The 26540-nt window shown below is 62.8% G+C and overlaps 1 protein-coding gene across 8 annotated transcripts in view; it reads right to left on the reverse strand.

The window, feature by feature from the left end:
- DLGAP4 (DLG associated protein 4) overlaps positions 1–26540 on the reverse strand; it is a 157773-nt gene that overhangs the window by 40622 nt on the left and 90611 nt on the right. The window contains exons 5-10 of one of the 8 annotated variants that reach the window (XM_087749536.1): positions 25993–26046; positions 25106–25276; positions 20439–20656; positions 16897–17011; positions 13929–13979; positions 12564–12810 (exon numbers count right to left, since the gene is read on the reverse strand). In XM_087749536.1, the coding sequence (XP_087605662.1) occupies positions 12564–12810; positions 13929–13979; positions 16897–17011; positions 20439–20656; positions 25106–25276; positions 25993–26046 (856 nt within the window). Of the gene's footprint in view, positions 1–2576; positions 2711–12563; positions 12811–13928; positions 13980–16896; positions 17012–20438; positions 20657–25105; positions 25277–25992; positions 26047–26540 lie in introns of those variants that run through there. The other 7 variants (XM_087749538.1, XM_087749537.1, XM_087749540.1 and 4 more) reach the window with 7 other exon arrangements.

Below are 26540 nucleotides of genomic sequence, written 5' to 3' on the forward strand. Positions count from 1 at the left end.
GGATGAACTCATTCTTTCACGAGCTCTCCCGGAGGGACCCGAGTTCACCGTTCTCATCCCCAAACCCCGACTGCAGCCTTCACAGAAGTTTATCCAACAGCCTGAACTCTAATCGCCTTTCAAAGCAAACAGCAATCATACTTAGTATTTCTCCCCTCCCTTTTAAAATCTGCTCTGATAGGAAGCACACTGACAACTTTTCACTGCAGAAATTAAAATGGATTTTTGTTGAACAAGGCCACCCGCCTGCACAGCCTTAATCCTTGCAGCTCACATATGTTACTGTAACTTGCACTGCACCGAATCCAATTAGGCCTCCTCAATCCATTAAAAAATAGTTGAGGCTGCTGCACAGGTTGCCCAGAGCAAGAGCATCAGCTGAGGAGACAACAGCAAGCCCTGCTGCAGCCCGGCTTTGCAGCCTCACTTCTGCAGGCAGGCATGCAGTGCATGAGGAGGAAAATTAAGCGTCACAGAGCGACTTGTGCAGGGCCCGGTGAATAGTTCACTCCCAACTATTCGAGGCTGGACTCAAACAACAGGAAAATCTATATGGGCGACAAGAACTGACATACAGTTATTTGTAAGTGCCTGGCAGTTACTAGTTATCTATTAAAGGCTTTTTAAATTATATTGCTCCGGCAGCATGCACGGCTAAGAATGAGCTCACAGAACAGCAGGTCTCCCATGCATTACACATTAGGCTGGAGCAGCAGATGAATAACCTTGAGCTCAGTAGTCAGAAGTGTCCACAAATCTGAACTGCATGCACAGATTAAGCAACCGAGTATCCAACTACTGACTCACACACAGCTGCGAAGCGAAATGCAAGCTCTCCCCAGCAGCTGACAATGTCTGCCCCGTCAGCGAGAGGGCTGGGACACCAGCTACAGCCGATCAAGTTCCACCGAGGTACCTGCTGGCCACGGCGCGCTCCCCGGTTTACCAAATCCCATCGTACTCTCCAGACCGTCAATCCACATGTAACAGAAACCAAGTTCTTCCATTACCCCCTTTGCTGACAAGGATCTGGCGGGGGCTGCACAGGCTCTTCTTGGCCTTTCAGAACGGGGACGCTGCGCAGTAGTCACGCCCCGGCGCTCCAAGGGCCGAGTTACAGATCCCAGGGCTTCAGCTACACCAAACGCTCTTACACTGCCACTACAGGAGTGGAACAGAAGCAGCAAGCTATAGATGCAAAACCAGTGTACAGCAGTTTAGCACGTGCACCTTAAGGACGAGCTTTTAGGTTTTCCATGACTGCAACATGTCACCCAAATCCTGCAGAGGGTCTTCTTCCGAGTACCTGGGTACCACTGCAGAGCACGCACACGTTAATTATCTTAATCTGAAAGACAAGCAGGCTAGGTTTGGCCACTAGTTAGGCTTCCCTTCCTCCACACGTTCAAGAATGTGTAACTTCATAGCACCAAATTCCTGTTGGAAGCGCAATTACCAGTTCAGTAATTTGGACCCTCTGGAGTCAAGTCTGCCAACTTACACGAGTTGGCAATCTGGCTTGTTATCATCCCACATGATTGGAATTTATTTTAGGATCCGATGCCACATGCTGTGGGATTCTTTTTTTCCCTTCTTTTCCTCCCCCAAGTGGCAAGTTACAGCCCGGGAGTTAAGAGATCCTAATGCCGTTTTTGTCTCAAACACACATTTCCCTGCACAGCCTGGGGTCCACGTCTGTACCTCTGCAGAATAAGTAATATTGGTCCTATCGACAGCATCTGCCAAGAGCCCTCCTCTTTGAGCCTCTTAACGAGGACTGGGGCAGAAATTAAGAGCTACGTTTACCGACTGCTCCAGACCACCGGTAACCTCCCCACCCTCCACCACGCCGACACCTGAGCTACACCTGCAGCTGCATCCAGCCCGCACCCCGGCAGCGCCGGGCGGCCCAGTGCTGGGGTGCGGCGCCGGGCGGCCCCGGCACCGGGGTGCAGCCCCAGCCAGGACCCGCTCTCCCAGGCTGCAAAAGGGACTTTCGGGAGCCCGCCCTGGCCGGGAGGTGCCCGCTCGCCGCGCTGCTGAAGCGCAGCCCTCAGCGGGGAAGCAGCCGGGCCCGGCGCAGACAATGCCCTGCTCCCCCGGGGAGGCAGAATCCGACCGCCGCCCCAAGCAAGGGGTCAGCGTCTCCCGGGGGGGAACACGGGGGGCGAGGCGCTGCCCAGGGACCCCGCAAAGGCCTTGGGCGCCGGCCTGACCCGCCGCGACCCCGCCTCGCCCGGGAGGGACGGGGACGGCGGAGCCCGGCGCTGCGGGGTGCGGGCAGTCAAAGCCCAGCCCGGGCCCGGCTCCCCCGCGGCGGAGGCGGCATGCGTGGGAGGACGGGGCAGCACCACCACCCCCCCCGGCGAGCACGGAGGCAGCAGCAGCGCACACCCCCCCCCCCGGGGGTCGCGACACGCGTGGGAAGCGGAAGCGCCACCTGCGATCCCGGCGGGGCGGCGGGCCCGGCAAGCGGCGGCAGCAGCGGCAGGCGGGGCGCGGCACCCCCGCCGCGGAGCCATGCAGGGCCCGGCCCGGCCCCCCGCCCGCCCGCCGCGCCCCGGGCAGTCACTCACATTGCTTGAGGAGCTCCAGACACAAAGCCATGGGAGACACAAAGGAGGGGCGGAGGGGACCGGAGAGACGGGGGGGGGCGCGGGGCGGGGGCGCTCGGCCCGGCCGGGGTCCCGCGGAGGGGGGCGCAGGGCCGCGCCGAGCCCGGCAGCGGGAGGACGGAACTGGGCCGGGGCCGGGGCCGGGTGCTCCTGCGGCCGCGGGCGGGAGGAGGGAGAGACACGGGGGCCGCCGCTGCCGCACTCACCGCGCCCGCCCGCCGCTCCGGCTGCGCGCCGCGGGCGGGGCCGCGCCTTAAACCCGCGCCCCGCCCCGCCCCGCCCCGCGCGTCACCGCCCCGCCCCGCCCCGCGCAGGCGCGGCCCCGCCCCACCCCGGGGCGCTCCCACGGCCGGGCGCGGTCCCGCGCGGTCCCGCCCCGCCGGGCGCCACAGCCGGGACCGCCGCCTCCCCTCCGCCGCGGCCGGGGTTGGGGCTGGGGCCGGGGGCGGGGCCGGGGGCGGGGCCGGGGGCGGGGGCGGCTCCCGCACCGGCGCTGCCGCGGGTGGCAGGAGCGGGGCAGCCAAACGCCGCTGAACAAAGCGGGCGCCTCGCCCACCCCCACGCGGGAGCTTTGTCTCCTTGCCGCGCCCGCCGCGGCCCCGCTGACGCTGTCCCCGGCGCGGCCCCGTCTCTCGCCCACGCGCGGAAGGGGCTTTGGCTGAGCGACCCCCCGGCCGCCCCGCTCCCGGCCCCGCGGGGGCTCGGCCCCTGCGCCGCAAGCAAACGGGACGAAACCGGTGGGGACGCGATGCTGCCCTGGGCGGGTGCTTCCCGCCGGTCACGGCTTCGCCAGCTGAGCTCCGTCCCGGCGGGCACGGGGAACCGAGCCCCGCTTTCCCGGGCGCCGCTGCTGCGCTGGGTGCCCGTGTGCCGTGCAGCCCGTTAGGAGCAGGAGCGGTGGGAGAGCGGCGTGCGGAGGGGCGCGGGCTGGGCACGGCTCGCGGGCGGCAGCAAGGGCCTGCCCGGGCCCGGCCACCCCGGGTTTGGCACCCTGGGTGCTGGAGCAGCGTCTGGCTCCGTCCCTCTGGTCCCGCGCTGGGACACCCGGAGCCGAGCGCGAGGCTCGCCCAGGCTGCGGGGCGGAGGGAGGCCTCCGCGAGGCCAGAGCCATGCCGCGCGGCGGTCTGACGCGAGGCAGGGCAGCGGGCGCCCGCGAGCCCCGTGTGGCGTGGACGCTGCCTAACAGTGCTGCCTGCAGAGTGCCTGGGCTCGGGCAGGGCTTGTGGCTTTGCGGGCAGCGGTGTTGCCACGTGGCTCCCGCCAGGAGCACGTGCGCTGCCCCAACTCCTCGCTTCGGTTACCATCAGCCCTTGGATGCTGTGATGTATTTATGACTCGCTGCGTTCACGGTGCTCCGTGGAGAAGGGCTGGTCCGCAGCAAGGAGAGATCCAAGCGCCTTGGGGAAAGGGCGCACCCAGCTCCCGCGCTGCCAGCTGCCGCAGGCAGGGCTGAGCTGCCGCCGCCCTCGGCGTTCAGCGATGGAACCGCTGTGGGTGAGCTGCGTCTGCTCTCGCAAACGGCAGCGAAGCGGGGCCGAAGGAGGATCTCGCCAGAGAGTCAGCCCTGAGACTTGGGACCTGCAGCCCAGGGCCTCTCCCCTCCGCTGCCTACCCAGGAAAACAAGAAAACTTGTTTTCAATTCAACTGCTGCCAGGCTTGGGAGCGGTGAGCAGCTCTGGACCGAGAGCCCCTCATCCGCAGGGGCTGTGAGTGGCTCTGTGAAGCTCGGAGCCGATCTCTTCCTGAATCCTCAGGAATGCCCACATCATGGCTCCATAGATGGAAAAAGCAATGGAAAAGCATGAAGGAGAGGAGAAGCAACCCAGAACAAGAGAAACACGCACAAAGAAATCCTCAGATGCCTGCGCTGTCTGAAATCCTGCAAATGCTGAGGCCCAGTACATGGCCCGGTCTCACTGCCCTGGCACGTGTGTGTGTCTTAGCTGAGACCGTCATCGGTTGCTGCTGGGCTGCTCCAGCAATGGCACGAGCCCTGTGGCCACGGAGGGAGATGCGGAGAGGTGCCGAGCATCGCCGATAGCCAGGGCACAAAGCGGCATCGGTGGCTGCCGGAGCAGCTCTGTGCTCTCCCGGTTCACAGGGACGGCAGCAGGGCCAGCGTGCCGGGACGCTACCAGGCCCCGCAGCCTAAGAAGAGACCCTAGGTGTCTGCTGTACCCGGCACGTTGCTCTCCAGCCAGCGCAGCCCCGTGGGCAGAGCACTGCACCGTGCATGGGCTCCCTGCTGCTACTCTCCCAGAGGCGCTGAGCAAGCTGAGGCACCCCTCGCTGCTTCGGTTTCTCCCCCTCTCCCACGAGGATGGCACTACCGACTCCCTTTCCTGCCATCAGGGCTGATAAAAGCAAGCACCAAGAAGCACTTGGCTTTCTGACCATATAACCAAAGGAAAATGCTGGCAGCTGCCTGCCTTTCTGCTCCTTTGTAAACGGCCCCTGCTGGGAGAAGGCAGGCTTGGCCAGGACCTGGGGGCCGCGCTCGCTTCCCCGTATATTCCCAGTGTTGGTGGATAAGGGAAGAGCAACTGATGTCATCTACGTGACATCCTTGTCTCTAAATTGGAAAGACATGGATTTGATGGATGGACCACTCGGTGGATAAGGAATTGGCTGGATGGTCGCACTCTAAGAGTTGCGGTCAATGGCTCGATGTCCAAATGGAGACCAGTGAGGAGGGGTGTTCCTCAGGGGTCGGTATTGGGACCGGCGCTGTTTAACATCTTTCTCGGCGCCATGGACAGTGGGATCGAGCGCACCCTCAGCAAGTTTGCCGACGACACCAAGCTGTGTGGTGCAGTCGACACGCTGGAGGGAGGGGATGCTGTCCAGAGGGACCCTGACAGCCTGGAGAGGTGTGCCCGTGCGAACCTCATGAAGTTCAACAAGGCCAAGGGCAAGGTCCTGCACACATGTTGGGGTGATCGCAAGCACAAATACAGGCTGGGCGGAGAATGGATGGAGAGCAGCCCTGAGGAGAAGGACTTGGGGGTGTTGGTTGATGAGAAGCTCAACATGACCTGGCAATGTGCACTCACAGCCCAGAAAGCCAACCGTCTCCTGGGCTGCATCAGAAGAAGCGTGGCCAGCGGGGCGAGGGAGGGGATTCTCCCCCTTTACTCTGCTCTCCTGAGGCCCCCCTGCAGCCCTGCGTCCAGCTCTGGGGCCCCCAGCGTAAGGAGGACATGGACCTGTTGGAGCGGGGCCAGAGGAGGCCACGAAGGTGATCAGGGGCTGGAGCAGCTCTGCTGCGAGGACAGGCCGAGAGCTGGGGGTGCTCAGCCTGGAGCAGGGGAGGCTGCGGGCAGACCTTCCAGCAGCCCCCCAGTGCCCGCAGGGGCCTGCAGGAAAGCTGGGGAGGGACTTGTTCCAAGGGCCGGCAGTGACAGGACAAGGGGGAATGGCTTTCAACTGAGAGAGGGCAGGTTCAGGTGAGATACAAGGAAGAAATTCTCCCCCGTGAGGGTGGTGAGGCGCTGGCACAGGTTGCCCAGAGAAGCTGGGGCTGCCCCATCCCTGGCAGTGCTCAGGGCCAGGTTGGACGGGGCTTTGAGCACCCTGGTCTGGTGGAAGGTGTCCCTGCCCACGGCGGGGGGCTGGAACCAGATGGTCTTTAAGGTCCCTTCCAACCCAAACCGTTCTGTGATTCTACGATTCTACTAAGTCTATGGGCAGCCGCTTCCACCTCCCCTGCGTCTGCTTGTGTCGGCACAGCACCACGTGTGGGCTGCGCTCCCCCTTCCCGGGGTTCTGGGCACGCGACATTGCTGTGGGGCTCCAACCCATTGCGGCCGCTCCTGGGTGCCAGAGACGCGTGCACGCAGCCGGCAGCAGACAGAGAGCTGGCTGCGCTGGGGGCTGCCTGTGCAGAGCTGAAACCTGGCAGGGAAGGGCACCGAGCGCAGCTTTGCTGAGGCAGAAGGACAGAGAGATTTTGGTTTTGGCGGTGGAGTTGGAGAGCGGGGTTGCAGCCACGGTTCAGGCTTCCTGGGGAAAAGGGAGCACAGGGCTTGGTAGTGGGGTTTCCGTCATAACAAGGAAAAGATTAGAGGTGGAAAATGAACCGCTAAGTGTGGAGAGAAACGGTTGTCATAAATGTCTTTGTGTCCTACAGACATATGAATAGATCATGGAGCGTGTGGATGTACCCTTTTTTCCCTTACAAACGCTGATGGAGCATGCAACAGAAATCTCTCCCTGGCACACACACACACACTCTCTCTCTCTCTCTCTCTCTAATCCCTTTCCTGCTGGTATGTCAGAGAAAGCTATTTCTGGAACGTGAAATCTAGGTCAAAAAGAAGGAGAAAATCCGAAGGGAATGATAACAGTCTCTCTCCTCAAAGGCCGTGCGGGGTCAGCTCTGGCTGATATGATTAGCAAAGGGGCCGCGGCGGTGCTTTACTCCTCAGCTGCGGCCGCTCGCGCGCAGGCTGGACAACGTGTCCTGCCCTGGTTTGGTTCTTCCGTTGCCTTCACACCACTACTTTTTCCCCCCAAAGAAGAGAAGGCCGTGACAGCCAAAGAGGAGAGGAGCAGAACTTGCCTTCCTACCCAGAGACCAGGTAATCACCGCACACAGATGAGGAGGAGGAGGAGCAGGAGGAGGAGGAGCAGGAGGAGGAGGAAGGGTGTCTGTACCCATCCCTCACAAGCCAGCGCTACGTGACTTTCCCAGAAGCCATGGAAACTCGTCCCACAGTGAACCAGCCCTTAGGGATTTGGTCAGCACGGTGCCGCTGCGACGCCGCACGGAGGTGTGCAGGCTCTCTGTCTTTCCTCCGCCAAGCACGACCCTGCTCCCCCTGCACGAGCACCAGCGCCAGGGGACCGGGCAGGGACCTGCCTTCTCCTGGGGCAGGGCTGGGCTGCCAGCACAGCAATGGTCCTGGGAGCCACCTCTCTAATTTGGTGATGAAAAGAAAAAAAGGCAATGCAAAGAAGACAGAAAGCAGGTTGGAGGCAGAAGGGTGGCTACGCTGCCGTGACTTCGGGGAGCACCTCTCCTCTCCCCGGTGGTGCTCTCAGGCCCAGCCTGGGCTGGGCACAGCTCTGGCACAGGGATGGGCACAAGGTGTGTGCAGGCCTGGCCGTTCTCTGTGGGAGTGCTGGCGGCTCTCGGGGACGAGCCTCACGCCTGGCTCTGGCTGGGGTCAAGGTTGGGCTGGCCTGAAGGGCCAGGCTTTCTCGAGCTCCAGGTGCTGTGGTTCCCGTGCCGGGCTGGGGGCCTGCAGCCAGAGCTGCCATCAGCAGAAGGAGAACCGGGGGGGCACTGCCCTCCAGAGCTCACTCTCTCGGGGACATCTCACCCGTCGGTAAGACAGGCCAGCAGAGACAGCCCAGTCCTGGAGGAGGAGGCAGAGCTGGATTCCCTGGCCTCCCTGGAAGAGATCTGGGCACAGGATAAGGAGCCGGGCATCTGGGCTTTCTGGGAACAGGCTGCTGACTGCCAGGGCAGGGTGCTCTGAGCAAGGGTGATGTTACCGGACGGCACAGGGAGGACTGGGAAGAGCTCGAGTAGGAACTGGCCTGGTGTGAGCATTCCCTGCTGTCACTGGTGCATTGGGTGGAGGCCGGGGTCTCCGCACTGGCGATTCTCACCCCCTTTTGCTGTGCTTGCTCACCTCTGCTTTCCTCTTTCCCCTGGACATCAAATATTCAGCTCTGTATTGCAAGCAGTCTATTAAGCAAGCAATTCCCAGTGCTGCCTCTAATAAGAAGGAGCTGGGGCTGGGGAGCCCTTTGTAATGCTCAGGAGCCGGCGTGGCTGTCGGCTGAACGCCTGGCAATTAGATGAATAGGTTTCACTGGGGCTTTTGAGGCTCCGGCTTCGCAAGGCACAAAGCTTTGTTTAAGGCTGATCAAGGGCAGCTCATCTGTCTCGCTGGCTGTCAAATGGGAGCTAATTGCCTTGTAATGCGGGAGCGACAGAGGCGCTTGTGGGAGGAAGGGGCTTGGCAGAGGTGACAGCTGTCGGGGCTCTCCCACCCGGCCGCGCTCCCCACGCAGGCCCTGAGGCTGGCAGCCCCCCGCCACGGAGCTCGCTGCTCCTCCTCGTGCCCTCAGCTGGCGGCTGAGTCCCTCTGCTGTGCGATCTGACCCCCACGCTGCCCTCGAGGAATGAGAAGCCTGTGTCAGCCACAGCATTGCTGCTGCCGCTGCTTCTTCAGCAGGTATCCCTACAGAGAAGAAACCCCGTCCCCCTCTCAGGGACGGGGCACGTGATGGGAACAGTTCCTCCGGGCTGGCGCACGGGTGCCGGTGCAGGAGGGTGTCCGTGGGAAGGGAACGGGCGAGGGCTCTCAGTTGTTTCACCCCAGAGCTCTGTGTGGAGCAGAGACCACGAGTGACCATGAGACCTGCAGCCGATGGTGCGCCCACGTCTCCCTCTTGCTCCAGACCGACACCGGCGAGCTGAGAGGTACCAATCTGCCGCTCGGGAGGCCCCTCTCTTGTACAACACCAACCAATTAAAGCCTCTGTGACGCTCGTTTGCAGGGGGAACTGGCTGATTAAAGGTGTGACTGCTGTCCAGATATGCCTCCTGCCCTCCCCATCACGCACAGGCACAAGCACAGATGCTCCTCTCTGCTCCCCATCCCCTCCACCAAAAACGTTTCCCCCCCAGGCTGCAGCAGCCAACGCGAAGGGCTGGAGGATGTTCTGGAAATCAGCAGATCTCTGCTGGGTCACGTCAGAGAGAGGTGGGCAACCAGTCATTTTGAAAGCCCCCTTCTGTGCTACGCCTGCTGTTGCTCCCCGGTGTTAGCCTGGATTTGCAGCAGTGCTGAGCTCGGCACGGGCCGTACTGCCAGCAAGGAGCGGGGTGGGCTTGCAGGGCATGGGGTGAGCCAGGGTGGGAAGAGCGTGGGACAGGCAGAGCAGAGAAGGCGGTAGGAAGGAGGGTCGGGGCTGAGCAAGCAGCCGGTCCTTCCCAGGGGACCCCCTCCAGTCCCTGCCTCCTCCTGTGGATGAAGGCTGCTGGTGCTCCTCTTCCCGCTCCCCCTCTGCCCACTGCTGGGACGGGGCACCACCAACAGCCCGCTCCTGCGCTCCGCCAGCTTCGCCCATGGCAGATAAGTTGGGGCTGCTCTGAAATCCATAGCTCTGTGGTTTGGTGCCAGAGCCCACGCCAAGAGCAGCCTGCCCTGCTGGACTTGACCCCGGCGTCCCCGTGGGTGACAGGGCTTGCTGGCTGCCTCCACGCCGCCGGCAGCACTGTACAGCCCTGGTGAGATGCCAAACTCCTGCCTGCTCTGGTGTCTGCCTGGCGTGATGCCCAGGAGCCGCTGTGTCCAGGAACACCAAGGCAGTACCTTTTCTAACCAGTTCCCAAACCTGTTCCCAGGATGGGACCCCTCAGCTCCTTGCGCCCTGTGTTACGGCCAAGCCTCACCCGGAGCACTGCGGCTGTCCAGGAGCCGAGAGGGACACAGGCTGCCTTGAAGAAAATGATGCAAAAGTGATGCAGATCAAGTGACTTGAAGCATCACAGCAAGGTAACAGGTTTCCCTTCTGGCAAGAGCCTGCTCCCACCCCCCGGCGCCCCGGCAGGGCCTCGCACTGGCCGAAATGCTGCAGCGAGAGCAGAGCTGCTCCCCGCACCGCAGCTTCGCACAGCTGAACCCGTCGGCTCCGCTCAGGCCTTCAGGGGCCGTTTGCAGAAGCAGCATCTCCAGAGCAGCTCTCCTCCCTGCCACCCACCGCCCTCGCACGTGTTTTCCAGGAGAGGCGTGGACCGCAGGGAGCGAAGCCACTGCTGCAGATGGTGCTCCAGTAAAGGCAGCCGCAGGTGGAGCCTGGCTGTGCCGAACACGTCCCCAGGCAGGGCGGTGCTGGGCTTTGCAGCGGGGAGCCAGCACCAGCTCATTTTTGGATGAGACAGAAAACCAGCCCTTGCACCCCTTTCCTCCTGGGCTTTCCCAGCGCTGTGAGGTCTGAGCAGCCCGTGCCATTCCTTGCTGTCTCGAGCCAGTGACCCCAGCGTCCTGGCAAAACTACATCCTGGGGCAACGCGCTCGCCTTCCTCGCTTCCCACCTGGCTGCTGAACGCGCGGGGCGTTCACAGGAGCCTCCTCTGGCAGCACTGCGGGTGGGCATGGCAGTCCTGCCGGGAGCACAGGCAGCCCCGACTCGCCCCAGAGGTGCTGGGTGCTCCGGCCGTTGGGGAAGGGAGGGGTGGCACGCGGGAGCGCCGGCTCCGGCCAGACGTTTGGCGAAGAGACCCGCTCTGCTGCGACGCTGGGAGCTGCCTCCTGGGAGACACTGGTGAGAAACACCAGCTGAATGGGGCTGCCTGCAGCCTCAGCCCCGCGCCGGGGGATGGAGTCAATCCTGACTCACAGCGGAGGGAGAGGCCAGGCTCTTGTCCAGTGCAGTAATTACTAATCAAAAGAGAAGGGCCTGGAATGAATAATGCCCGCATCCAGCGCCAGGCGGGGCGTCTGGAGCTGGGTATAACGCTGCCCAGCGCTCAGTGCACGGAGGCTGTGGGGTGCTGGGCTTGGGAAGGCTCATCAGTGCCTTGGAACTCAGAGCAAGACCTGGTTTTGCCCCACACCAGAGCTGGGGGCTCTGGTCTACGTACACCTGATGGCGAGGGGCAGCTAGGACTCGATGCCTTAGACACCTGCGTGGCTGCTGCAATTCCGTCTCTGGGAGAGAAAGCAGCTGGAGCCAGCCCAGCCACAGGCTGGACTCCCAGCATCTCACTGTCAGGAGGTTTTGAAAGACCGGTCTCCAGGCAGCAGCCCGAGGGCTGGGCGCACCAGGGCGACGCTGTCTGCCTGGTACCGCTTCTGCCCTGCCTGCCGGGGAAGGGACCGGGGTGCCAGGGCGGTGAGCCCAACACGCAGCACCGCTCCGCTGCTGCATGGAGCTGGGCTGTCGCCTGGATGACCCGGGAGCCTCGCTGGCGAGCCCCGCGCTCAGCACGCCGCTGCCCGGGCTGCACTGCTCCGGTGCGGGCTGGCCGGGGTCCTGCCCTCACTGGCCACGGCTCAGGCCCCTGGCTGGGCAGGGTCAGACCTGCCTCTGACTCTGCTGGGCAAAATCGCAAACCCTGTGGATCTGGAGGGGGCAAATTCGCCTTTTCCCCCAGATCCAATCCCCCAGGCCTGTTTCCAGGAGTCCTGCCCTGTGCGGGAACCTGCAAAGAAGTCCATGGTGAACCCCAAAGCCTTGTCACACCTCCGTCACCGAGGGACGGCAGCAGATGCCTTCTGCCCTCCCTCCTTCCATCAGCCCCACTTTCTGCCTCTGGCTGAAGGGGCTGCAGAGACCAGGGTATGCTCAGCCCCTGGGGAAACCCGTGCAGAGTCCCTGACAGACATTTTTGTTCCTGAGAGTTTCAGAGAGGTCAAACCTGTCAAGCCTGGATTGGGGTAAGAAGAGATGCACAGTGGAGAGGAGGAGGAGGAAGAGGGAAGCTATTGCTAGTGTAGGGCAGCAGGGCTGCTTGCCGGTGCCGCAGGTTCCCGCTGCACCCGCAGCCCCGCAGGACCTGAGGCAGAGAGGGCAGCCAGCGCTCCCGGCAAGGTGGGCATCCCGCAGGGTGCTCCCAGCCGCAGCCCTCAGACCTGGGTTGGGCTTGACTGAGCAGACTTTGAGCTCTCCCGGACCTCTGCAGGCCGCATCAGCAGTGCCAGCCAGATCCCAGCAACCAGAGCCTGTCTGCCATTTCAGTGCCCGCATCCAGAGATCCAGCCGCAGCCCTCCTCGCGGCATGCCTGGCTGCTGGTCTCCCTCTCTGGCACCGAGCAAGCCCCCGTACGCCCACAAAAGTCTCAGACAACCGTGGCTGGAGATACAGGTACCTGAGCCCAGCACCTCACGTGCTTGACACCTCCCAGGCAGCCGGCAGCAGTATCCCGTCCCCGCTGGCCTCGCGCCCCTTCCCCTCCGCCTCCCCGCTGCACACCGCGGGCACTCACTGCTGTTGGTGGGCAGGGTCCTGCTGCCGCTGAGGCTGCCCGCCGGTGGCGGGGAGATGGAGCGGACGGAGCCCGTGTCCTCTTCCTGGGAGCAGCCCGCCTGGATGGCACGGAGGTAGCTGTGGCTCCGGGAGCGAAAGTAGCTGGGCAGAGGCAGGTCCAGCACCTCCGCGGCGGCCGACTCGGCCTCGCTGTAGGTAGAGTCGCAGACCGCCTCGTACTGCTCCCCCAGCTCTGGCTCTGGCACCTGCACGGGAAGAGGGGCAGAGCCAGTCACCCCCTGCCTCTAGGCAGCCCCTTCCCTTCCCCTCCTGCTCCTCTCCCTGCAGCCACCCTGCGTGGTCCCACTTAGGGCAGACGAGACCAGGAGGTGCAGCGGTCAGTGCTGGTGGGCTGCGGGATGCCTGCGCTCTGCCGAGAGAGAGGGAAGAGGGGATCCTCCTTGGAGGCCAGAGTCCCTGCTTGTGGAGTAGGAGACGTTTACCACCACAGTGCCTGCGCAACACCCCCAGTCTCTGACGGAGAGGCTGAGAGCGCGTGAGGCTCAAATCCCTGTCCAGCCCCTGAGAGGTCCCCCTGCCCCACCAGCACCGTGGGGAGACCCCAGCCTCAGCCGCATCCCTGCCGGGGCAGGTGTGCTCCTCGGTGCATGGAGATGGCCTGGCCCTGCAGCGGGGCGCAGCGCGGAGAGCGAAGGTGGGAAGGTGTGGGCTGGGGGACAGCCTCCATGCTTGACCAGGGACAGGCACCTGGGTGGCACCATCGGGAACCCATCCTAGCCCCCTCCGCAGTGGGGGACCAGGAGAGGGCTCGGCAGCAGGCTGCAGCGAGGCGTGAGCCGAGCAGGGGCAGCTTCGCTCCCCGCTTCTCCTGCTGCCCCCACCTCCCTCCCCACCGTGCCCCCGGCCCTGCCCGGCTCTCCAGTAGCAGTGGCTGGTCAAACCTGGACTCCGGAGAGGCTCGCCCAGGCTAAACCAGAGCCAGCCCAAAGCAGAACGTTCTGAAACACGGATGAGAGATGCTGAGATTGGCTCTGTTGCCCACTTCCATCTCTCCTGGCCCTTTCTTTGGCCTCAAGGACAGCATTTCTGCCCAGCATTGGCATCTGAGCTCCACAAGGTTTGCCTCAAAAAGTTCATCTACTTTCCCGCTATTGGCAGTCCCTAACCCCTGCCAGGGCCAGGGGAACCAAGCTCTCCAGCTGCCCTGCAGCGCCGGGTCAGGAGCGCTGCCTCCTTCTCCTCCTGCCGCTGGCCCTGGGCATGGGCTGACCCCACAGCCTGCCTCGCGCCCTGCCGTGGGTGTCCAGGCTGACCCGAGAAAGCTCCTTGAGGAAGGAAGAGGGAAACGCCAGCGGGATGGTACCTGCTCTCCATGGGTAAATATCTGAGGGATAAGTGAGGGGGGTCCAAAGATCTGGAAGAAAGAGTTGGAGAAGGTTAAAGGCCAAGAACGGGTGAGCCCCTCACACAGACAGCCATTGCACAGGGACCGAGGACAAGGGGAGCGGACGGCCCGTCCCCAGGGCCACTGCTGCTGACACTTCAGTGCAAACGTCAGAGCTCAGAAGATGCCAAGCAAGATGCCGCACAGGCCCCTCAGACAGCGGCACAAACACGGCACGGTAAAGCTCCATGGGACGCCTCCCAGACGGAGAGAAGCTGCTGATGCATTCAGCCTGTTGTATGCACCATAGATCAATGTATATACACAGGGCACGCTTGGGACACACAGTGCTGGGACACCCCTTGGCACGTGTGGGTTGCCTGTGGCTGCTGTGGCTCCCAGTTAGCACGTCTGCGAAGCCCCCAGCATTGGCCAGCACCTCGCAGTGCGGCCAGGAGCAGCGACGGGCCCCCGCGGCCCGCAGAGCCGGGGTGGATGGGCAGCCTGAGTGCTCCACGTCGGGAAAACTGTCCTTCGCCCTGATGGGGTCAGGCTGGCCACTCACTGCTATCTCCTTCATCCCTGCGCCAGGAAGAAGCCACATGGAAGCGATACTGCCTTCTCTCCACAGCAAAGCCACAGCACACACTCGGCATAAGGACAGACGCCCGACAGACACTGCGCTGCCTGTAGGGAGGAATGCCTTCTCCTTCTCTCCGTCCCTGGTCTGCAAAGCACATCCACCCTATGAGCTCTGCCCGGCGCCAGCTGCCCAAGCTGACCCACCTTGGGAAGAATCCAGGTTCAGAATGCACCCAAGGGAAGAGGCTTGGCTCTGGGTGCTGGGTCGGGCCCTTGTACACAGGGCACAGCTCAAGTGTGGATACGCAGTGTTGGGGGTCACCAGCTGGCTCTCTCTGGCCACTGGTCCCCTTGGTGCGACAGCTGGGTGCTGGCACGCACACCCGGTGAGCCCTGGACTTCCAGAGGTTTGCAAGGTGGACGTCAGTTGGGACACAACCAAACGGAGTGGACTTGTCTTTCGGAGCTGGGGATGCGTCAGTGTGGGAGGACACCAGGCTCTTGCTGGACACACAAGGAAGGTGTTGGAGGTTACACAAAAGCGAGGGCAGGGGAGGAACTGTGTCTGGCACTGGATGAAAGGGCAGGTCAGACCTGCCAGAGGATCGGACCAGCACACACTGGTGGCTCTACCAGTTCCATCCTGGATCAACAGAGATGCAATCTGTGGGGGGCCCCTAAATCCCAGCCCAGCTGCAACTGAACTCTCCGATTTGGAGGAGAGCGGGCAGAGCGCCGTGATGACAGCAGCCCCGTGCCTGAGCGAGTGCGGTGGGAGTCGGTGAGCCCCCAGCACCACAGTGCTACCAGTCGGGGCGCGGGGCACTGCCTCGGCAGCTCCTGGCACATCGTGGGCTGCTCAGACCCTCCAGCGCCAGGACCCTTCTGACGTGTTCACGAGGGTGCTGCACTCAGCTGCTAAATGGCAGCTTTAGATAGGGAGAGAGCACAGACTCAGCCTACCCGTTGTCTTCATGGAGAGACCTGGCTTCAGACACGGATTTACATGCAAAGGACAGGAATGCGACAGTCCTGACCCCTTCTCTGCACCATCAGACACCCAGCACATTGCCGCTGATGTACAAGGAACGAGACTGACCACAAGGAACAAGTACGCCCGTGAGCAATGCCCCGTGCCCTTCCCCAAAGCTCTCCACCAAGGGCTCCAACCACCCGTGACAGCAGGAGAAGCCAGCCGTAGGGCTGGAGGGCCGGAGGAGGGCTCCGCGCCCCACACGCCTGGAGGGGAATGAAGGCACAAAATCCTGCTGCTTCAACCCCTGCCTTGCGCTGCCGCCCTTGATCCTTGTGCACAGACAGAGCGGAGCAGCACAGGAGGGGCACGTGTGCGCACGTGTTCCCATGCAGACACGCGTGAACAGAGACGGGACACGACAGAGGCCCAGGGTGACAGCCAAACAGCTGGGCGAAGCTCGCGGAGCAATTGCTGCCCCAAGGACCTCCACCCGCGTACCGAAAGGACGGGCCCCGTGGGGCTGAGAGAAGCAGATGGGACCTCTGCAAAGGCCTCATCCTGGCATGGGTTATTTCCTGGCCTGTGGGGCAGCTGGCTTATGGCCACCCAGGCCCCGAGCTGCTCAACAGTAATCCCAAGGGGAGTCATAGTCTGGGACAGGAGTTAAACCCAGTTTGCACTGACTGCACCCCAGAGGTCGGGGTGTGAGCCCATGCTGTGGCAAGGGGTTTGCCACCCACCACCAGTGCCTCACTGGCATCCTTGGCTTTGCCCTTCCCCTGGGGACCTGGAATATCCAAGGGAGACATCCCCAGCTAGCTGGCAGGACAGTCTCCCGAACTACGGGCACCTTGTTCCCAGGTCCAGGCTGCTGCACAAGGGACGAGGTCCACAGAGCTCAGCAGGGTTACTGGCCCCGGTGACTAGCTGCAGGGTGCCAGGCTGGGTGCCCCCTTTTGCGCAGGTGCCGCTGGCCCGGGCTCCGTTCCCACCCAGTGGGTGTGAGGAGCCGGCAGCAGGGGTGAGCAGCCTTGCAGGTGGCTTCTGGGTGGTGACATGGTGGGACCCTGCGCTCAGAGCAGCGCTGAGCTTCACCCATCGCTGTGAAGCATCACTCTGGACTACCTGTGGCCATGGCAGAGTGGCTTCAGCTGCACCAGCAGTGCTGAGAGGAGGCAGAGCTAGAGGAAGGGCAGCCTAACATGAATCAGAATTAAGGAGCTGGCCTTTATGCTTCAGTAAAGCTGCCAGAGAACAGCGTGTGCGATTCCTGGAGCACAGCCAGTGCCTTATTTTGAAGGGGGAGAAAGATGGACCTCCCTCCCCTCAGCCGGCCTCCTTCCTCACTGGGGTGTGCCGGTGCAGCGGGGCTCTGCTCCAGCATCTCACCTGGTTGATGCAACTGGACTCGTTGACGCTGTCAGAGATCTGGTTGTATTCTTCCTCCCAGGTCGGGAACTTCGGAGGTAGGAGGATCTCGACAGAGTCCAGGCGGTCCAGGCTCCTGCCCGCAGAGAGAGAGGGTGAGAGGGGTGTCCCCATGGCGGGGGCAGCGCTGGGGCTGTGCTGGAGCTGCCGCCCTGCCAGGAGAGCCAGACCACTCCTGCCCGCGGCACCCCTGCCAGGCACAGGCCCGCCTGGCAGCACGGAGATGATGCTGGGCACCGCTCTTGCAGCTCCTGGAGTAGAAGGAAGCACTTTCTCACCGTGCCAGCCCCTGGCTTGAGCTGTCGAGTCTGGCACATGGGTGAAGGTTTGCGGGCTGCCGGGGAAGGAGAGGGGACAAGCCCTTGGCTCCTGCTGCCCCCGGGAATGCGCTGCAGATGCCAGGTTAGTCCAGCCGAACCCCAGGGAGCACGCGGGATCCGTGCTGGCCCCCAGTCACAGCCCTGGGGACAGACCGGCTCTCGCACCGGCTGATGCTGGGGGCCAGGGTCAGGGAAGCTGGCTCTTCCCTGCCTGGACTGGTGGGAAGGGGGTGAGAGGGGGGGTGAGAAATGACTTTTAAATGGTATTTTGTGGACTTTGCAATTGGAAACACCTGTGGGATTTTTTCAGTTTTTTTTGATTTGTGTAGAGGAACCCAGACGATTATCTGGAAGAAGTTCCAGGGGAGCCAAGCCTGAATGCCAGTGCTGCAGGGGCAGGGGGGGTCGGTATTTCCAGAGCAGTTTTTGCTGCAGGCGCAGGGAGCAGCGCCGTCCCCGTGCCCTGGGGCTCAGCAGTGGCCTCTGCAGCAGGAGAAGAGCAGGGCTGTCACTGAGCCCGACCCAGCCAAGACCACAGCTACGGTCTCTGCTGAGACCCAGGCACACAGGGGCCGGGAGGGATGTGGAAGGATGGGAGGGACGTGGGAGGAGGAGGAGGAGGGATGTGGGAAGGATGGGGCTCCCCCATTCTTCTGTTCCACCACGAGACCCTGCGTGAAAGAGTCCTTGTCACAGATCAGGTGGGGCATGGCGGAGGACACGGTTAGCCACGCCAGCCTGGGCGAGCTGTGGGAACTCTCCCTCTTGAATCACCCGTGGTCCCTACAAAGGACCCTCGGGGTGCTACTTCCCAGGCGTCTGGCAGGGCCGTGGGTGCGGAGGTCTGTCCTTCACCAGCCTGGAGGACAGCGAAGCTGAGGGCAGGGTGTGTCCCAGCTGGGCAGGAGCCCCGTGCAGCCTGTGGACCTCCAGGAAGGACCACGGCACCTCCTGAGTCTCTGGCGCGGGGCGTGACGAGCACAGGGAGCAGCCTCTTCTGCCAGGGGTGATGGAGGAGACACCCAGCCCCCAGGGGACCCACTGCTGAGTAGCCAAGGGCAACGTGGCTCCCCAAGCCCTGGGCTATCTGTTTACTGCCTTGTTTCCCTCGGCCTGAGAGGGTTTTGTCCGTGAGCTCACCGCGCGTTCATGCTGTGAGCCAGTTGTGTCCTGGGGCAGGCAGTGTCTCTGCCAGCCTCCCTGTGCCCAGCCCACTGGGCTTCACCCTGACCTGCCCTCGCAGCCTGCCCATGGGGAAACCGAGTCACAAAGCAGGCAACAGACTTTGGAAGGGCAGAGAGCCTCTCACAGGGACGGATCGTGTCTCTCCTCTGTGCCTCGTCCTGGCTAAGGCTGCAGCTGTCCTTCTGCCTGCAGTCCCTCCTGTCCCAAACCCCGGGTCTGGTGCCCCGGGGGTGGTAGAGCCCGGAGATGGCCCCAGCAACTATGGACAAGGAGACGGAGGGTCTTGGTGAGGGCTGGCATGGGGCTGTGCCCGGGCACGGTGCCCCCGCTGCCGTCCCAAGGGTGTGCCAGGCTGGCGGGGGACCCCGGTGAGGCCCCACAGCAACCAAAGCAGCCACAGCATCCAAAAAGCTCCGTGGTGGGGGGGGAGAGGCGAGGGGGTGGTCGGCAGATGGCAGCCATGCTCATGCTCTGGCGCTGCTCGGTTGGCGCTGGGGCCTGTCCTGTGCCCCGAGCCCGGGGCAGCCTGGGGCAGAGGGGACGGGCAGACCAGGGTGCGATGTCCCTCACTGGAGCGCAGCGCCAAGAGCTGCGGAGCCCTCTCCTTCCCAGGCAGCACCCTTCCCTCCAGCAAACCTCCTGCTGGGGACCAAGCGCTCACAGCAATGGCCGCGTCCAGCCCAGCCCTGCCCGGGCCCCTCCTCTCCTGTGTCGCTGCATCCACGGCTCGGCCGCTCTGCCCCTCCTGCTCCAACACCCTGCCCTGACTTAGCCCCTTCCTCAAAGCTGCCTGTCCGTGGGCTCCGGCTGGACCCCAGCAGCCCAGGTGGGGTCATAGCCCGACGGACATGACCTGAATGGACCATGAGCCCAAGACAGGAAGAACCTCGGTCTCTCAACTCGGGTATTTTGCATCAGAGACCCCTGGAGCCAACTCTGCTCCCCCTGAAGTGGATGTGAAGGCAGGGAACAGGGATGGATTCAGAGCAGCATTTCCAGGGCTTCTCGCAGTTAATTTTGTCGCCATCTCTCAGCAGAAAGCAGCACCTGGTCTGCAGTCTGAAGCCACCATGAGGGGTCTCCACGCTGCCTGCTGCGCCCTCACTTCCTTCGGGCTCCGTCTGCTGAACATCAGCAGTTCATCCGCGGTGGCTCCTGCCTCCTCCTGCTCCTCTGTGCTGCTCACACCCTCCCGAGCCGCAGCATCTGGGACACTGGCAGCCTGTCCCAGCCCCTGGGCGCCTTGTCCCGGGAAGCGGAGCAGCTGGCGAGGACACTGCAGAGCATCACCTCCGGCCAGGTGGCCCACACAGACCCCGTCCTGCAAGGACCAGCCTCTTGCCCAGCAAACTTTTGCTGTGTTCCCTTTGCTCTGCTGTCTATCTGTGGGTCTTCCTCCCTCAGTACCTGGCCCCAGACCTCCTCGCTCATCTCTCCTGGCCTCAGGGTATTTCCCAGCCTCGTGTGCCAACGGGGCACTTTCCGGCTGGTGCCAGAGCCCCTGGGACACCTGGGGAGCAAAGCAGATGGCACAGTCCCAGCAGCCCGCGGGCTGCGTGCCAAGTGTCCGCGGCCATGCTGGCTGAGCATCTTCCACGTCTCAATAGCATCATGGGGTTGGGACCTCTGCACTCCCTCGGAGGAGCAGGTGCTTAGAGAGGAAATCACACAGCTCCACCAAAGGAGTGCCCTCCCCATCACTGAGGGGACAGGGGCCTGGAGCAGGCTCCTAACACCAGGGCTATTTGGGGTCACCAGGATGGGAAGCTCTCTCCATTCCTCTGCCACCTCTTCTCCTGTCCTGCTTGTCTCCTCATCTGCCTGCCCCGTGGCAGTCCGAGCTGGTGTGCAGGAGCCCTGCTGGGCTCTGATCCCCACACGGGATCTCCATGTGGGTGCTGCTGGCTAGACCCCAAGGACTGCTTCTGGGGTGGCCCCTGAAGGCCTGGGCAGAGCTCCCGGAGGAGAGCAGGGCGCCGCCCCGAGCTCCAGCGTTACCTTTGGGTGGTGCTCTGCTCACTCAGGGACTGTTGGGTGGCCTTGAGGTAACTCTGCCTCCGAGCTGCAGTTTTCGGGGATGGTTTGGGGCTGGTTTCTGAGTCTTCACTATCATCATCCCCCATGGCTTTGATGTAACTCCCGCTCCGCATGCGCCGGCACGGGATCTCGCTGTCTTTGTCCCGAGACAGCGTGTTGTTCCACTCCCCCTGAGGCACCTGCAAGAGTAAGGGGAGCATGAGCAGGTGTGAGGGACAGCAGCTCTGGGACCAGCAGGATCACGGGGACTTGGGGGGACCGGTGGCAAGGACAACTGTTGGACCCTCAGCTGGAGTGCAGTGGGAATGGGCAATGCAATTCCTTTCCAACCCTCCCTTACCAGTTCATGCCAGGCAGCCCTACGTTTGACCACCTCTGTTTTAGCACATCAACCCACAGCCAGCCGCCCCCCACCACTGCAGACCACCTTCACGCCGGGCCATGCTTACAGAGCTGACACAAGCTGTGCAATGCCAGACATAACGGGGAGGGAAGAGTCTCACCAGGTTTGCACTGGGCACTGGGACAGGAGCGGCACACGCTTGTTCAACGCAAAGCCCACGCCCGTTTAACGTGAAGTGCACGTACTGTTCAGGCCAAGGCAATCAAGAGCTGTTGTAGACCAGGACCTGTGGATCAGAGCCCAGACCTTCACTAGGTCCAGCACCCTTTAAGGTTTCTGAGTTGAATGTGACTCTTAGTGGCTGAAGTTCATTTCTGAAGCCAAGCCAGGCCCTCACAAGTCCCTCTAGAGCAGCTCAGGCACATAGACCTGGTGCTGGCCTCTCTACTCGGAGATGAGTAGTACCTTCTGCAAGAAAAGCACTTCTAACTTCACTGAGATGACAACTCTGCAGTTAATTTAAGGCAGACATGGTCTCTTGTTCCCTCATTAGAGATGGGCGAGATGACGTTTCCATGAGAGAGCCAGAGCACTGAGCAACTGAAGTCACCAACGCCATCGCCTGCCTGTCCTGCGAAGGGTTTGCATAGGCGACCAGAGGCACGGCCAAGGTGCTCGGCCAGCAGTGGGGCCAGATGTCAGCCCAGGACTGAGCAGGACGAGAGCCACACGTGGTGTGGGACAGGCCAGGAGAAAGATGGGGCAACCTGAGTTGCCAGGAGCAAGCCTTGGTTTCGTGGCTATCTTGGTTTGCAGCTGGCCTTTGGCCCGCCCTTGAGCTGAGGAGACGTGGTCAAGGAGAGGCAAGGGGAGATGTGAGGAATGCAGCAATGTCAAACCAGGCAGGGCCCGGGACAGCCCGCGGCCCCCGGCTGCTGCGGGAAGCGGCCTGGCTGGGCCGTGCCGCGGGGAGCAGCCAAGGGTCCTGCGCTGAGTGCAGCTCGTGCTGCCGAGAGCATCCACGTCGGCTCTGCTGGATGGAGGTGTTGGATTCGCCCAGCTCCCCGGGGGGCTGTGGCATTACTCAGCCAGCGTTCAGACAGCGCTTTGGGGATGCAGAGCTGTGTTGCAGCCAACTGTGATGAGCCATTAAGCGCTGCATGGTTCCTGCTCCCCTCCTTGTGCACAGCGGGCATGTTCTGTGGGAGCCCCGTACGGACCCCATCCCTCTCCTAGGGACAGCCTCCACCAGCTTCCCCGTCGCATTGCGACAGCCCACTGGTCCTAACTGGGCTGCCTTATTTCTCCTCTCCCTTGCCTGTCTTCTACTTTGTGCCTTGGCAAGGCAGCAAGAAACAAAGCTGCTCTCAAGGTGCTCCACATTCCAGTTTAGCAGCGTCACGGGGAAGGAAGATGCCTGGCAGGACACCCTTTGAATCTGGTGCCCCAGTTTGGAGCGTGTCCTGCCTCTGTCTGCACGCAGAGTCCATGGGGACTCCACAGCTCCTGCTCCCGTGGGACAGAGCGCAGGACAAGTGTTTCAAAAGTGCCACACCTGAAAAGACAAGTAGGCGCCCTTGGGGATCTTCGAAAGCAGTGCAGGGACTTGAGGTGCTGCTCAGGACCCTCCAGGGTGCTTCTCTGCACCTTCAGGCACCTGAGAGACTGTCCCACAGTCTCTGAAGCTGTGCGATGGGGTGAAGAGCCCAGGGCACCTCCTGTTGCCAAGGGACAGACCTCGATGGTGGCCAGTGCAGCGCCTCGATGGCAGCAACATTCCGGACACCTGAGACCCTGGGCTCTGAACACAGCCCGTGTGTTACAGAAAGGGCAAAGTGGAAACGAGGGCTGCCTTGCGTCGCACCGAGGCCTGGCACAGAGCGGCTCAGGAGGTTCCTCACAGGCTGTGGGAGCCTTGCTGCTCTTCATGCTGCTCGCCCAGAGGTAGGCTTGGTTCTGCCCGTGGTGGTTTGGCTGGGGTGAAAGGGGTGGGAGCAAGAGGATGCCCAGGTCGAGAGCCCTCCCCTGGCACAGCGGGGATCCACCCTGCCCAGTGGCTGCACGGGAGCGGAGGAGCGGGCAGCAGAGATGCTCTGCCAGGCTTCAGGATGCCGATCCTCCTTTCTGCCCGGTCCTGGTCCGTGCGGTGCCCCATGGTGCAGGCATGTGGGATCCAGGCACATGTCCGTCCCTGGGAGCTGGGCTCCGCTGGCACCGTCCTGCCGCAATACTGCACGTTCCAACGAAGAGAGCCTTCTGGCTCTTCTGCTCTCTGTGTCGAGCTGAGCACGGAGGGAAAAGGAAAGAAGTGGCCACACAGAGACTTTCTCCCACCTTAATTCTGGCTGGGGCATTCCCCAGTCACCTGGAGCGTTAACAGAGGGGAGAGCGGAGGGGAGGGGAAAACTCCGATCCTGGGTGCTGGGCAGGAGCGAAAGAGCTACCCTGTTCCCATCGCTTTGGTGAGGTTTGGGGGAAGAGAGACTCAGGGAGCAAAGAGGGTTTCCATTCTGTGTGCCAGCTCTGACACGCAGCCCTGCCCCGGCACACACGGACATGCACCGCACACGAATGCACCCGCCGAGGCACCGCGGGGCCGGACGCAGCGTGCAGGGATGCACGTGCCATGCAGCCAGGCTCCAAGGTAGAGACTGAGCCCGATGCGGGAACACGGCCGCTCCCTCCAGGGCCGGATCCCTCGTGGTGTCCCGAGGGCTATGTGTGATCTCAGGCACATCCTCAAGAAAGCAAGCTGGAGCCCAGGCTGCCTACGGGCTCCATCTGTCCTTCTGGCAGGGCACCTTCTGGGACAGACCGGGGCCAGGTTTCCTGCCCCATGGGCAGCCCGGTGGGGCTGGTGTGAGGGCAGCCAGCATCTGCGGAGTGGCTAGCACGGAATGGGTCACCCGCTCTGGATTACAGATTTATTTTGGGGGCTACTGGGGGTTAAGGAAGCTTCGGTACAGACTGTAAGTGGGGTTGGGGAGGCTAATCGGGTGATGCACCAGGCTAATGGTGCCTGTGGCATGACTCTGTCCCCTGGGAGCCCCAACACTGCCCATCCCTTCTGTGTGGTCTCATATCCAGACGGGTCTGAGTCCGTGTCTGGGGCCGAAATGCTGATCAGCCCTGCCTGCTCCTGTTCACCCCCTGCCCGCTCCTGTTCACCCCCTGCCCGGGGCATCACTCACTCCAAGGAGCTTCTTGGCCCTTGGGATCCTGACCCCTCAGCCTCTTCCCTTGCACCCCCAGCCGCACGTGGGGCCCATGGGGAGGGGAGAACAGGGGACGGGGAGTGCAGCCTCCCTCCCTGGGGACTGTGCTCTAAGGACAGTGCTGTGTCGCCTTGGGGACTGCCCCCGAGAAACCCCCCACCCTCACGGGACAGGGCTGGACCCGGAGCTGGGTGATCACCCACTCTCAGCTCCAACGTCTGGGTCTGGGGATGGGCCTGGAAACATCACAGGGACCCCCAATAGTCCCCGATGAGCCCCAAGGCTACCCAGAGCCTGCAAATGGGGCAGGGGAGGTGAATAGCCTTGGGGGCTTACCCCAGCCTGGAGGCTGGGGGGTCCCGTTTGTCCCCATCCCACTCCTCCTGCCCTCCCTCACATCAGAGGGGCACTTCTCCACCTCTGGGACCCACTGGGCATTTCTGCCTTGCAGCAGCCCCGACCGCAGCAGGGCAGGGCCCCCGTGCTCCCCAAGCACCGGGCTCTGCGGGCAGGCAGATGCATGCGGTCCCTCAGCATGGCACAAACAGGGAGGGGGCTCGTCCTGCTGCAGGGAGGAGCGGGTGGCAGGGGACACGTGGCCTTGCAAAAGGACGTTTCCCACACACCGGACTCCAGAGGTGATGTCTCCATCTGAGGAGGGGTCTGGATACAATCGTCCCATCCTACCCCAGGGCCCCCAGGTCTGTGTCCTGCCCTCTGGGGCTCACACTGGGCGGCCGAGGGCAAGCTCAGCCCAAGCATCTGAGACCTGTCGGCTTGTGGGGCCACCGAACATCACGTTTTCTGGACTGGGTGCCCGGGGCCTTGGCTTTGCTGGCGAGATGCTGCCGGCTGCGGGGGCTGCCCCAGGCGCTCAGGATGCCGGTCACACCCCGGTGTCCCCCAGTGCCCCTCCAGCCATGCTGACAGCGGCTGCCGGCTGCTCCCTACCCAGGCTGCTCCCGCTCCGAGTCTGGTGGCGCAGGCTGCTGACCCCGTCCGATGGTCCCAGGAGGGTCAGGGCGGGGAGGGAGCTGGGCAAAAGCTTCCCCTCAAAACAAGATCCCTACCTGGCCGCTGCCTGCGTCGGTCGGCCCAGGGCTGAGGGGCTGGTCCCACCTCCGCGGGGGCTCGCTCGGCTGCAGCGGGGCGGCACCCGTGTCCTCCCAGCCGAGCGGTGGGGCTGCCCAGCTGCTGGCTGGGCTCACGCCACCCAGCTGTGCCCACAGCCCTCCGTCAGGCTGTCGAGAAACGGAGGCTCATTACATGGGTGGGGAACAACGAGCAGGGCAGTCTCGTACCCCCGGCCGTGGCAAACCCCGGGAGGTGAGGGGCTGTGGGGGTAGCGTTCGGCACCCGGGGCTGCCTGCACTGCGCTCTGCTGCTGCACCCTGAGGGGGAACCGTGCCGGCGGATATTTTGTCTGCAGCTCGTCAATCTCCTAACGCTTAACTGAAAGGAGGGGGCAAAGAAAAAGAAACCAGGCCGAGAACATTTTTTCTGATGACGTTCCTGATGCAATAAGTCCCTCTGAAATTTGATTTGCAGCCGTGGTCAGCAAGGTATTGGAAGCAGAGTGCGCTTCAGTAATTCATTGCTCTTTAAAGCCTCTAAGCCCGCTGGCCACAGCCAGGGGAGCCCACAACACCTTTGCATTAAAAAGGATGCTGGAGATTTACATACGTAGACTAGTCCCCTCTCCCCCCGTCCAGGCCTGGCTTATTTATCTTCATTCCTCTCTCTAGGGCACAACCAGGTTTATGTTCTTCAAGCGCCGCTTTTTGAAACCACCACAGCGACCTGGTGCTCTTGGTGACGGGGGGTTCAAACCAGCATTAGCCATGCAGGCTTCTGCCATGCAAGCGGGTGGCTGGCACTGCCCTCCTGGCCCCACAGCCCTGCCCGCGGGCGGGTGAGCAGCAAAGGCAGCCATGCCCCGCAGAGCTGCAGGTCCTACCAGCGCTCCAGGGAAGCTCTGTAGAGCGGGGCTTACTGGGCACGCCGGCACATCCTTGCGACGCGTGGATATAAGGGGTTAAGCATCAGTTATTACTGGTGACCTTCAGACCGTGGGATGGTGGCGGTGCTTGGCCGGAGGCCGGGGAGTTGTGTCTGGGTGGGCTATGAGCCGCGGCCCCTCGGCACGCCCAGCTGCCGGGGCACCGAGTGGGAACAGCTACGTGTGGGCAGCCACGTGCCCGGCTGCCCAAGAGCCCAAGCACCTGCGGGGTCTGGGCGGGCAGCGCCGGAGTGCCGGCATCCTGCAGCAAATGGGGATCACAGCAGAGGGTGCCGAGGCTGCGGTGTGGGCACATCACCTCCTCCCCATGCTGCCGTGGTCCAGCACAGGGGCTGTGGGTCCTGGGGCAGCGCTGCAGCTGGGGGAGCTGGACCCCAGTCGCACCAGCATCCCCGCGGAAGGGCTGGCGGTCTGCCCCCGGGGCCTTGGTGAATTTATCCCCCCCAGCCCTCTCCTGGCAATGGGACTTGAGGTGGCAGCTGAAC

Source organism: Nipponia nippon, unplaced genomic scaffold, assembly GCF_047370975.1.
Source record: "Nipponia nippon isolate SJK-2023a ecotype South Korea unplaced genomic scaffold, ASM4737097v1 scaffold_13, whole genome shotgun sequence".
Lineage (NCBI taxonomy): Eukaryota > Metazoa > Chordata > Aves > Pelecaniformes > Threskiornithidae > Nipponia > Nipponia nippon.